Below are 14,016 nucleotides of genomic sequence, written 5' to 3'. Positions count from 1 at the left end.
GGCATTAATAAACCATTGCTGTTGTGCTTATTTTTATTTATACAGTGACTTGAACTTGTTACGATTTTCATACAAAATTGGTTATAACTTTGTAAATACCCTGTATAACATAACAAACCTTTATATTTTTGTGATGGAGAAGTTAACAGGATTTCGAATATAAAATAAAATATAGGGTGTTCCATTTTAAAAAACATAAGTTTGGTCTGCCACTGTGTTATCGAACAACCTGTAAGATTCTAACTAATTTTGTAATGTAAAGCTCAAAGTAAATTTTTGTTATTAACTTTTATTGCTATCTATTAACCCTTAAACGCCCAACCTTTTTTAGGTTCCATGTACGCCCAAGGGTGGGTAAAAAATGTCCACCTCGAAAATAGCTAATATATTTATTGAGAGTTGTTGGAAATGGATTAAACTTAAGAATCTGATGCTTAATAAACACAGCAACTTCTAAAATATTAATATAAATAATGTACAAACCTTACAACAAAATTACAATGTATTTCAAAATTAACATACCAGTAAAAGCCAGTAATTAAAATTTGTCGATTTTCTCCACATTTTTCCTTTAAACCTCCTCATTGGCGGATAATTATGTAGATTATGTAATTATACGTCGATAATTATATGGATGATCTTCCTACCAACGAGAAATTATATAGAAACCTTTAGTAACAAGTTTTACCAAGGGTGTATTTTTTATGCCCACCCATATTTAACTCAAGATGCTACTTTTATTTTCAAAAATATCGGTAGAACCAAATTAACATTCGATAAAGGACTGTCTTTTTAACAATAAATAATTTTTAAAAATTTTTTAAACACGTAATAAATATGTAACAAGGGAATACGCATTAGGTGGACATTTTTTACCCACCCTTGGGCGTTTAAGGGTTAATATAGCGTATCTATTGAGCTTTACCACATTAATCAATCATCCTGTATGCTTTAGTGTATACTGTATATGGACTTATTTGGTCGTATAAAAACACATGTGCATTGTGCATACGAATTAGATTTTATTTACACACACTTTTCAAAAAGTTATGTATATACCCTGTAGGGTTATCCAGAAATTTCATTACATTTTGATCTGTAGCCGCTAGGGGCGGGGCTAGCGCGGACATCTTAGCATCGTGGCGTTCCTCCGTTCAGCAGCTGTCCAGTCTTGCCAGCGCGAAGCCACTGCTCTTCTCGTTATTTTACAACAGCTGTTTGAAATGTGTATCGCGATCAAAAACCCCGCCAGTTGTGAGGTGCGATCGGTAATACGGTTCTTGTAGGCTAAAAACAACAAACCAATTGAAATTTATCGCGAAATTTGTGCTGTTAATGGGAACAATGTGATCACTGAAGGTGGAGTGCATCAATGGTGCATTAAATCCAAAAATTGCCGAACCAATGTGCACGATGAAGAACTAAGTTAACGGCCAAGCATTGTGACGGATGAACTTGTCTTTTCAATTCAAGTGGGAGGTGTTTTCTCATCCGCCGTATAGTCCGGATCTTGCACCTAGCGACTACCACCTGTTTAGAGAAATGAAGACCGGACTTGCAACGCAGCGTTTTGATGACGATGCGGGCTACGGAACGGCGTTGAATACCTGGTTGAAGTCTCAGGCGGCAGAATTTTATGACAATGGTATTTCAAAGATAGTTTATCGCTAAGACCCGTGACGGATCCAGGGGAGGGCGACGGGGCCACCGCCCCCCCTCTCAAGCTAAGTTATATATAAAGATTATAAAAACATTCATTTATTCAATGATTTTTCATAGAAATTTAGCCAATCGCCCCCCCTCTTGATGATGCTGGATCCGCCACTGCTCTATGTTAAGTGCCTCCCTCCCTTAATCCCCTCTACTCATCGGCTCACAGCTAATTTCAAATGTATATTATAAAATCTTTTTCTTCTACTTGTTTTTTTTTCTATTCCAAAACGTAACGAACTTTTTGGAGAGCCTGCTTAATACGACTGTTTCGTTTGGTGGTCTTCTCTCTGTCAAATTGAGTTTCGCTATCGCAAGCGGGGATGGGTACTAAGCTGTGTTGCCGTCTCTAACACTTAGTGTCCAAATATTTGTGTTATGAATATGAATTAATAAACTTATTGAACAATCTATTGATATTTTAGGTAAATGTGAGGATTTTCTTAATTGTAATCTTATCGAATTTTTTCTACTTGGAGAGAACGACAAATGCAGCAAGAAAGCGTTCAGTATCTGGGAGATATTTAAATGTTTCATCACTTGCATTTATGTTTACGGAAATACCTTAATTTTAGGTACCGACGTTGGAAGTGTAAGTAAATAACTTGATGCTAAACTATTAATTGCTGTGCTACTCTTTTTATTTGTGTTTTGTAACGGACATCCTTTCAACTCGCTTTCGCGCATTTTTCTAAGCTTCTATTTTAAAAAGTAACAATTGTCACACCACAAATTTTCCCCTCTCCTTTCTAAACTTGTAAACGTACACGTCCACTTCTGAATATAAGTCTCCCTCAGCTCTATCCATCTGCCTCTGTTTTGTGCGGCTTGCATCCAATTACCGATAACATGCTTCAGATCGTCGGCCCATCTGGTTGGTGGGCGTCGTCTGCTCCGTAGTGCTTCTTCTCGTGGCCTCCACTCGACAATACGTTTTGTCCATCGGTTGTCTGACAATCTGGCGACGTGCCCTGCCCAATTCCACTTTAGCGACGCGATTTTTTCGACAGCGTCTGTTGTTTTTGTTCTACGGCGTATTTTTTCGTTTGGGATTCGGTTCAGAATCCCAAATACAGAATTTATTTGTTTATTGTTCAGATAGTCTTACGATAGCCGTTGCCTTTTGGTAGATATATTTGATCATGTTAGTGTAGCGATGGTCTATTCGGCATTCTGTCAATACTTTTAACATGTTCTGCTGGCTTATGGTATCGAATGCTTTCTCGTAGTCCACGAATATTAGTGCTAATGGTTTGTTTTGTGCAAAAACTTTTCTATTAGGTTCAGGTTTTTTCTATTAGGTACCAGTAAGTGGTCGTTAGTGCTATATTTAGATCTAAATCCAGCTTGTTCTCTATGCTGAGAAGTTTAACATAGCCCCCAGTCTTTTGTTGATAATTTTTGTGAAAAGTTTATAATACATATGTGACAGTAAACTGATAGGAAGGTAGTTTTTTAGATCTGTTACGTGTAATCCTTTCCTGTGTAATAAAACAGTGACTGCATTGTTCCATTGAGAATGGGCTTTCCCTTGGTAAATGCATTCGTTGAAAAGTTTGGCCAAAGCCTGGATAATTTTATTTCCCCCTTGTTTGATTGCCTCTTAACTCCAGCTAACAGACTACTATAACAACAATTTTTATAAAACAATACTTCTCAAAAACCTAGCGCTTTTCCATTTAAACTTCCAGCATCCTTAAGAAAAGTGAGCTAGATCACTGCAAAGGACCAAAATATATTGGGCTAAGAATGGAGCGAACTCTTATATTTAAAAGCCACTGTCAAGATACAAAAGCTAAAATTTCCTCTAGAAACATCATTCAAAATTTAATTGTTTAAAAATTTGGGGAGTTCAAGCCACTGTATTAAGGACCTCAATCCTGGCTTTGTGTTTCTCTATATAGTCCAGAGAAATAAGATTTTTCTCGTGACACATCCCCCTCCAGGCCGAAACCAAATTTTTTGAGTAGTATGGACATCTTTATTAATAACCTTTATGTTTCCTGCAGCCGATTTTGATGATATACATAGTTATAAACAAATGAAGATCAAAAAACGGTAAATTTTCGCTTTTTTCGTCTGTAACCAAAAAGTTAAGCATTTGAGAGTAAATTGTAATTGTAAAACAAATTTGAGAGTAAGAAACTCATAAATCGTCTAAAAAATTTCAATATGGCGTTCGCTAAATATGTCTATCCTTATTAGTTGCTTAGAAAATTGCAAAATAAATTATAAATTTTGAGTTTTTTTAAATATTCATAACTTATGTAAATATTAACTTAGAACCTTCTTATTACACGAATTGCCGAGACTTCTGGTGCTTATATTATATTTTAAATTTCAAAGCCATTGGTCAAATAGTTTAAAAGTTATTTAATTTGTTTATCCCAAATTCATTTATTTTGCAACACTATAAGACAGATAATTATGAGGTTACTTATGAGGTAAAATTTCTGTCAATTTATGGAAGAAGAACATTTATACTATCGACACAGTATATAGAGGTTCCACAGTAAAATCACTCTTCTGTCGGCGCTTTGATCTCAAGAAGTAATACCGGCAGGACGCAATTGGTAATTCACCAGTGGTGGATGCGGGTTTTCCCTGTTAAAAGCCGTACGTTTCAATGTGAATAGCAATGCGAGAGTGGGGCAAAAGCGACTGCCAACACTGCGCGGTCGCCATGCGCGACTACAGATTTTACTTCCAATTTTTCGGAGATTGGTTCTACTGCCCCTCCTTATACTGTGCTATCGACTTAATTAAAAAAAAATGACAAAAAGTAATTTTAAACAGTGTAAAATTATTTTGCAAAAACGCGTCGATTTTTTGCTTACTTACAAACAATTAGAATAACTTTTTAACCGTTACCCGTAGAAAAATTATTTTTTCATATTTTGAAAGAATGAATTTTTATACACATTTAGAAAGAAAAACAATTATCCCAGGACAATTAGGGACGAAGTTAGCCCCCCTTTTTTAATTTACATGTTTTTGCAAAATTATTTTGCAGTATTTAGAATTATTTTTTGTCATTTTTTTAATTAAATAAATAGTATAAATCTTCTTCTTTCATAAACTATCCAAAGTATTAGTGTAACTTCATCATTTTCTGACTTATAGCGTTGCAAAAAAAATTAATTTGGGATAAACAAATTAAATACCTTTTAAACTATTTGACCAATTGCTTTGAAATCTAGGGTATCATTTAAGCACCAGAAGTCTCAGCATTCCGTGCAATATGAACGTTCTAAGTTAATTTTTACATAAGTTATGAATATTTATAAAAAACTCAAAATTTATGATTTATTTTGCAATTTTTTAAGCAACCAATAAGGATAGACATATTCAGCGAACGCCATATTGAAGTTTTTTATGCGATTTATGAGTTTCTCACTCTCAAATTTGTTTAAAATACTTAACTTTTTGGTTATAGACGAAAAAAGCGAAAATTTACCGTTTTTTATCTTTATTTGTTTATAACTATATATATCATCAAAATCGGCTGCAGGAAACATATAGGTTATTATTATTATTATAGATGTCCATACTACTCAAAAAATTTGGTTTCGGCCTGGAGAGGGATGTGTCACCAACAGGATATTTTTTTTCCTTATTTCTCTGAACTAATAGTTTGTTACCGCTCTCCGTTCTGCCCACATTCTCTACGTCGATCAAACTATTGGTTAGACCAGCGGCTCTCGATCTTTTTCAGTTATGTATCACCTACAGTTCCTTTTGTTATTTTTGGTACCACCTATATTTTTAGATTGTATTATCAAGACTTAATAAGTACTACTATTTTAATTTTTTTGTGTTTTGTGTACCGCTGTATTGTAAGTATTCTGTATATCGCTTGTCTGAAGTGTAAAATCTTTGCTAACTTGGTCTATTCACGAACTAATCGATTTTTTTGTTGTATAGATATACATATATAGCGTGTCCAGTTGGAAAAATTTGGATTTGCGGAACTACAGCCACAAGTTGTTAATTGGAAAGCATCCCATCACTTGCATGGACGTAAAGGAGATGCAGAACGAACGCAGAATATACGTTGCGACGCGAATAAACATCCACGAAGTGTCTGGATTCTTACCGAACGTTTACTGAGCCTAACACGCTGAAGATTTTTGTATTTTAATATGTTTATTAGATATATATGCATTTGGACTGTTAGATAGTATTTGTTGTATCGGTGTTATCATTGTATCAGTGTTAACCGCCAAAATATCAGTTCTTACATACAGTGAACGTATCTTATGGTGAGGTGCGTGGAGTAACGATAATCGAGTTCAGCATTCTTTCAGTGGCGTATCTGCTATGTATTATGGTTCATTTTTTAAATAGGAGGAGTAATTCAAATTTACCGCGCCTTAATTCTTGTTTGTAATTGGTCCAACTGCTGGCAAGTTTACTCCAATAAATTATTAAATTTTGACACTATTGACATTTATGAAATTTTGACACTAATAGCATTTAAAATTCATAGATTAATTAAGTTATGTCGGCGATTTTTTGTTTTCTGTGATATTTCTTTAATTTTTATTGTGCATTTATATAAAAACAGTTGTTTTTGACCTCTTTGGCAATGTTTTAGTATATTTTATTTATGGATTACCGTCGAAGGCCGACATGATCAACCAAAAAAGAAAATGAATCTGGTTATTTTTCTAGTGACATTATTGGGCCCTGAATCTGTCTGTTGAGTGTACTCCTCCTATTTAAAAAATGAACCATAGTTACTGCTACGTGTTGTAGATTTGAGATGAAGGAGTCACTTGGTCTTGTACACCTTGCTTGAAAGTTTTCTTTTACATACTCTCTAGCTATGTCAAGCTTCTTTTGGATCGAGACCTTGCTTCAGCGGATTTTCAGCAGATGTCCTTTCCTGCGTTGGATTTTTACGGTTCTTACTGAGCTTTTTCGCTGTTTTGCTGACCAATTCTCTGTAATGAACGTCTGGTTTGTAAGGGGATCCAGTTTAATAGTTTTTTTTTGTCGATTCTTAGTCTATTCTAGGAATATTAACATGCCTGATAGGGCTAATAAAACTTGGAGGTTCCCTGATACTGGAGTTGAGGCATTTTAGCTTTCATGACAAGATTTTAATGTTCTCGGAGAGATTGATAAGCATTAGTTAGCATTATCTGGGCTGCGGTGGGATTATTGGGTTCTTACTGAGCTGCTTCGCGGTTTTGCTGAACAATTATCTGTAATGAACGTCTGGTTTCTAACGGGATCCAGTTTAATAGTTTCGTTATCGATTCTTAGTCTATTCAAGGAATATGAACAAGCTCGATAGGGCTAATGAAACTTGGAGGTTCCCTGATACTGGAGATGAGGCATTTTAGCTTTCATGACAAGATTTTAATGTTCTCGAAGAGATTAATAAACATTAGTTAGCATTATCTGGGCTGCGGTGGGATTATCGGGTTCTTACTGAGCTTCTTCGGCGGTTTTGCTGACCAAGTCTCATTAATGAACGTCTGATCAGTAACGGGAACCAGTCTAATAGTTTCTTTCTCGATTCTTAGTTTTTTCTGGGGCTAGGAACATGCCTGATAGGGCTAACGAAGCTTGGAGGTTTCCTGATAAGGAGTTGAAGCATTTTATCTTCCACGACCAGATTTTAATGTTCTCGGAGAGATTGATAAGCATGAGTTAGTGTTATCAGCGCTGCGTTGGACTTTGAGACATTTTAGCTTTCATGACAAGATTTTAATGTTCTCGGAGAGATTGATAAGCATTAGTTAGCATTATCTGGGCTGCGTTGGGCTTATTGGGTTCTTACTGAGCTTCTTCGGCAGTTTTGCTGACCGATTCTCAGTAACGAACGTCTAATTTGTAACGAGAACCAGTCTAATAGTTTCTTTGTCGATGCTTAGTCTTTTCTGGGGCTAGGAACATGCCTGATAGGGCTAATGAAGCTGGGAGGTTTCCTGATAAGGAGTTGAAGCATTTTAGCTTCCACGACCAGATTTTAGTGTTCTCGGAGAGATTAATAAGCATTAGTTAGTGCTATCAGCGCTGCCTTGGACTTTTTCGGTTCTTACTGAGCTTCTTCGGCGGTTTTGCTGACCAATTCTCATTAATGAACGTCTGGTTTGTAGCGGGATCCAGTTTAATAGTTTTTTTTTGTCGATTATTAGTCTATTCTAGGAATAGGAACATGCCTGATAGGGCTAATAAAACTTGGAGGTTCCCTGATACTGGAGTTGAGGCATTTTAGCTTTCATGACAAGATTTTAGATTAATAAGCATTAGTTAGTGTTATCAGCGCTGCCTTGGACTTTTTCAGTTCTTTCAGTTTAATAGTTTTTTTGTCGATTCTTAGTCTATTCTAGGAATAGGAACATGCCTGATAGGGCTAATGAAACTTGTAGGTTCCCTGATACTGGAGTTGAGGAATTTTAACTTTCATGACAAGATTTTAATGTTCTCGAAGAGATTAATAAGCATTAGTTAGTGTTATCAGCGCTGCCTTGGACTTTTTCTGTTTTTACTGAGCTTCTTCGGCGGTTTTGCTGACCAATTCTCATGGTCATTTCGCTGACCAATGAACATCTGGTTTGTAGGGGGATCCAGTTTAATAGTTTTTTTGTCGATTATTAGTCTATTCTAGGAATAGGAACATGCCTGATAGGGCGAATAAAACTTGGAGGTTCCCTGATACTGGAGTTGAGGCATTTTAGCTTTCATGAGAAGATTTTAATGTTCTGGAAGAGATTAATAAGCATTAGTTAGTGTTATCAGCGCTGCGTTGGGCTTATTGGGTTCTTACTGAGCTTCTTCGCGGTTTTGCTGACCAATTCTCTGTAATGAACGTCTGGTTTCTAACCGGATCCAGTTTAATAATTTCTTTATCGATTCTTAGTCTATTCTAGGAATAGGAACATGCCTGATAGGGCCAATGAAACTTGGAGGTTCTTGATACCGGAGTTGAGGCATTTAGCTTCTACGACAAGATTTTAATGTTCTCGGAGAGATTAATAAGCATTATTATATTTAGTATTATCAGCGCTGCGTTGGACTTTTTCGGATTTTACTGAGCTTCTTCGCGGTTATGCCGACTCTCAGTAATGAACGTCTGGTTTGTGACGAGATCCACTTTAATAGTTTGTTTATCTATTCTTAGTCTATTCTAGGACTATACTCATGCCTGAAAGGACTAATGAAACTTAGAGGTTCCCTAATACCTGAGTTGAGGCCATTTAGCTTCCACGACAAGATTTTAATGTTCTGGGAGAGATTGATAAGCATTAGTTAGCATTATCTGCGCCGCGTTGGATCTTCTCGCTTCTTACTGAGTTTGGTCTCGGTTTTGCTGATCAATTCTCAGTAATGAACGTCTGGTTTGTAAAGGGATCCAGTTTAATAGTTTCTTTGTCTATTCTAGAACTAGGAACATGCCTGATACAGCTAATGAAACTTGGAGTAACGTGATACGGACTTAAGTCCTTTTATATTCAAGGACAAGATTTTAATGTTCTCTGAGAGGTTGCTATTAGTTACTTTTATCTCGCGGGTTCTTAAAGGCGGTCCTTTTAAAATTTTGACAACAAAACCTCACCGTAATTTGCGTTTGTTGTAAACTGTACTATACAGCTACGATAAATTGTATATTTACTGTGCTATTTCACCCCTAGTTGCCGTTTTTGCGATTAATAGATCATTGCTTTTGCTATATAAAAAGTCACAAGAATAGGTGAAATGGAGGAACTCCAAATCAAAAAAGAAGTTATATTAGTATCAAATTTTATAATATATAATTATATTAGTATCAAAAACTAATTGTAATGGTATTAAAGTACGACCGTCAATTGAAATATAATATGTAATTCACAAGGACGTTTGTCGGAGGGTTATCAATCACAAAATTGGAGAAGTAATCAGAAAGATCTTGCTACTTCACCTTTATTTGAATACGTTTCGATACATATCATCATCAACCCGTACACGTCCACTGCTGGATATAGGCCTCCCTCAGCTCTTTCCATCTGTCTGTTTTGTGCGGCTTGCATCCAGTTACCGATAACATGTTTCAGAGCGTCGGCCCATCTGGTTGGTGGGCGTACTCTGCTCCGTAGTGCTCGTGGTCTTCACTCGACAATACGTTTTGTCCATCCGTTGTCTGACAATCTGGCGACGTGTCCTGCCCAATTCCATTTTAACGATGCGATTTTTTCGACACCTTCTGTTGTTTTTGTTCTACGGCGTATTTTTTCGTTTGGGATTCGGTCTCTCAGGGAGACACCCAACATCTGGCGCTCTATAGCCCTCTGAGTTACACGAATCTTGTTTACTATCTTTTTGTGAGTGTTAATGTTTCGGCTCCATAAGTGAGTACAGGCCACACACTGGCCAAAGATTTTCCTTTTGAGGCATATGGGCAAGTCCGATTTAAATACATATGTAGTTCAGTTTACCAAATGCTGCCCAGGCTAATCCTATGCGACGTGGGAGCTCGCACGTTTGGTTATCTCTTCCCAACCGAATTTCATGTCTCAAGTACTTATAAGTTTTCATACACAGTTCTTCTAAAAGTAATAACATAACTGACAAGAATTTGCAGCTCTACAAAGGTAGAAGCGAAGCATAAGTTCAACACAGGAACCATGGAATTAAACTTTCAGCTGCAAGTTCTGGTAAGTTATTTTTTGTAACTTTCATTATGGATGTAAGCTCATTGAATTATAGAATGAACTGATGATGTATATGAATTCATGTCCTAAACGTCTTCAATAAAGGATAAAGCAGCAAGATCCTTTTGTTTTCTTCTCCAATCCTCCCACTAGGATACTTGTGGTAGGTTTATCGGTCAAAAAATTGAATGTGTTAAGACGCATGGAATGTGGTAAACAAGATTAATTTGTTTAAGAGAAGACAAAGGAGTTTTAGTTTTGGAAAATAAGTTCCTGACAGTTTTAGCGTTCTTAATCGCTACTTTGAATGCTATTCGCTCCGTGCATGACTGACGCGACACCTAGCGTAGCCTCCTGAAATTTTTGGCGAACACAATTTGACGTTAAACATATTATAAGATACACATATGACATATTTGACGTTAATGTAATATTTTATTTATCATTTTTGATAAAATTTATTATACAAACAATAAGTTCGAGTGTCGAATAAACGTCAAATTAAAAAGCGGATATTTGGAAGTTTTCTGAAGAAAATATCAATTTTAAGGGTTTTTCTTCACTTTTTCGTTATAGTTTAGCTGTCGGTGTTAACATTAATTACAGTTGAGTTCCCGAGTCTTTACCCGTACGTCATCATTTAAAGTATACGAAATAAGTCGGAAATTTATTAAACGCAACAGTAAGTGACAGAAAGTGGCTATTATTCCGATCACGGGATATAGTATAAAATTTGACGTTATCAAGTAAATAGAATATCAAATTTAAGTTTTGCTTTAAAATTTTGGTGCATAATTACAGCTACATTTGAAGTAGCTTAATAAATTCTTTTATTATCATTGCTTAATAAATAAATAAACAATTTATAAAAAAATTCGATAACATACTTTCTTTTAGTTATTTTATTCACTTTGGCGGAACATTAAACACAAGCATTCCTTAACTTTTTCAACAATGAGGTTATTTGTACGTTGTCAAAATTTGTCGTAAAATAACATAAACTTTCTAACTCCAATAATAAATTAGTTGTGAAAACAACTGTTTGTATACTATAAAAAACTTCAAAACGCAAAAATTCGGCAAAATAACAGCAAAAAATTTAACAAACTGACAGCCACAAAAGTAAACAAACCAAAACGTCAGAAATTGTACTTAAAATATGTGAAAACTTCCCCAATTGTCTTTCTTTGTACTTACCTCTTTTCAATGCACTGAGTCTAGATCGTTCATAAAAATAACATGTGTTTTTACTTAATAACAAACGGCAGCTGGTTTGTCATGAATTTCATGCGTGGAAGAGAATGATGCTAGATAAAAAGTATGTGTTTTATCTCGCCAGGTATTAATGACGCACGGGTAAAGACTCGCGGACTCAACTGTAAGTGTACATCGAAAACAATTAGACAGTGTGAATTATGATTACCAGATTTTAACATTAGCTGGGTCTATTGAACTATTAATTTTGTGGTGTGTGTGTAACACAAAATGGAAATAGCTGACGATTGGAATATACCACCAGATCGGGGAAGGAAAGAAAGTCAGTATGAAAATATAAATATAAATAATAAAAATCAAAACGGCAATAATATGGTAAGCGAAGTATCTATTGAAAAAAATTATTATTCAATCATTATTCGCCAAAGTTGTCATATTTCGCCACTACGGGCGCTGTCATAGTTTCGTGTGTCCCTATCATGGTCACGCACGGATCGAATATTTCTACACAATTTAATAAGTTTATCTGTACCTTGAGGAAAGTACGGTAATGCTGAATAATGGAATGTTGATAAAGTCAATTGAGTCCCATGTGTTGTAGTTTGTAGTTCTTAATCGCTAAGCGCTTAATCTTGTTTACGGTAATGTATAAGACCGTTAGCGTAGACATTTCAAACACTGTTCTATATTTAGCCAAAGAATGTTTTGTATCTTTATTATTTTGATAATAAAATGATTTTAATTGTCTACCTGTTATTATACGTAACCTTTTACCTATACCAATGAAGAAAAGCGAATAAAAGGAAAGTACAGATTAAGTCCCGGCGCATATTGAACCTAAGCGAGTCACAACCTGCGCCGGTGGGACGGGTGACCTGTGCAGTTATTTTTCTAGCGTGCCGCATATTAAACACAAGCTAACCCGACCGTCGGCTGTCGCCGTAACGAATAGAGACGGGCAAAATAAGTGCAAACGTGTAACGGTTACTATTGATACCGGTTCTCAGTGGTACTGAGTACAAATACTGATTACAAAATACTGATGTATCTGATCCTTGTACTGAATTGAGTAGGCAACTAAAAAACGGTAGTTCCGTACATGTAACTAGTAACGTTTTAAAAATATCTTACACGTCCCTAGTAGTCGTAGCGGTATGACTTTCGAAAACATCGAATTTGATCATAAGCGGGGTGCATAAAAAGATATCTTACACTGAGTATTCTATTTCTACATACCTTTATAATAACAAGCATAAGTTAAACACTGCATTGATTGTGATTGCAAAAACGGTTCGCATGTTTTAAATAAGATTTTTGCTGATTATGTTTTTGCTAAAATATTAAATAACACAAAAAATACAATTGACAACCATCATTTAATTTTTAACGATAAACAAAAGTCTAATACCTAAATATATGATGACAAGTTTAAAATTGATCGACTTTGTCGATAACAGTGTCATTAATAGATATTTTTTACCATGAATCATTTTCCAATGATTGTGTGGATTTAGAAATACATACTAAACAATTTTTTGATCTGTATAAAGGAGATTATAATTATGACACATTATGTACTCCTTATTTTTCAAATAATATGCTCTTGTAAAAATAGAACGGGGGGTTAGACAAGGAGACCCAATGTCACCTAAACTTTTTAATACGGTCTTAGAACATGCTTTCAAGAGTTTGGATTGGATGACAAAGGGAATAAAAATAGATGGAGAATACCTAAACAACTTACGTTTCGCCGATGATATAGTCATAGTAGCTGAGGATCTAGGTATGGCAAGAGAGATGGTACAAGAACTCGTTGTAGCTACAGAAAATGTAGGTTTAAATATAAACATCTCAAAAACAAAAATAATGACAAATTTGGTACCCAACCAGAACATCAGTATTGGTGGGAAGGAAATAGAACTCGTAGATAGATATAAATACCTGGGACATGAAATTACGATTGGCAGGGATAACCAGACTCATGAGCTGAAGAGAAGAATCGGTCTTGGGTGGGCAGCATTTGGAAAACTGAGAGAAACTTTTAAAAGTGAGTTACCCACATGTCTAAAGAGAAAGGTATTCGATCAGTGCGTCCTCCCAGTCTTGACGTACGGATCAGAAACACTTACCTTAACTAAAGCCTCGGCTACCAAACTAAGAGTCACGCAGAGAAGAATGGAGCGGTCAATGTTAGGAATAACTCTGCGAGACAAAATCAGAAACGAAGAAATCAGGAGAAGAACAAAGGTGACTGACGTCATCGAGAGGATAGCCAGGTTGAAGTGGAGATGGGCAGGACACGTAGCCAGAATGATAGATGGGCGATGGACGAAGAGGTTATTGGAATGGAGGCCAAGAGAAGACAAGAGAAGCGTCGGTCGACCGCCTACAAGATGGACTGACGACTTGAGAAAGGTAAATAAAAACTGGATGAGGGCGGCGCAGGATA

The 14,016-nt window shown here is 35.9% G+C and overlaps 1 protein-coding gene across 6 annotated transcripts in view; it reads left to right on the top strand.

The window, feature by feature from the left end:
• The window catches only part of LOC126888417 (uncharacterized), a 34,584-nt gene extending 22,270 nt beyond the window's left edge, over positions 1–12,314 (top strand). Inside the window, exons 5-7 of one of the 6 annotated variants that reach the window (XR_007699547.1) lie at positions 2,136–2,302; positions 5,635–7,030; positions 8,094–12,314. Coding sequence is in view for 1 of the 6 variants with exons in the window: in XM_050656668.1 (XP_050512625.1) it covers positions 2,136–2,302; positions 5,635–5,820 (353 nt within the window). In the remaining 5 variants the exon portion in view is untranslated. Of the gene's footprint in view, positions 1–2,135; positions 2,303–5,634 lie in introns of all 6 variants that reach the window. The other 5 variants (XR_007699543.1, XR_007699546.1, XR_007699544.1 and 2 more) reach the window with 5 other exon arrangements.
• The last annotated feature ends 1,702 nt before the right edge of the window (positions 12,315–14,016 follow it).

The sequence above is a fragment of the Diabrotica virgifera genome, chromosome 7, assembly GCF_917563875.1.
Source record: "Diabrotica virgifera virgifera chromosome 7, PGI_DIABVI_V3a".
Taxonomy (NCBI): Eukaryota; Metazoa; Arthropoda; class Insecta; order Coleoptera; family Chrysomelidae; genus Diabrotica; species Diabrotica virgifera.
This window is presented reverse-complemented; position numbering and strand designations above follow the sequence as displayed.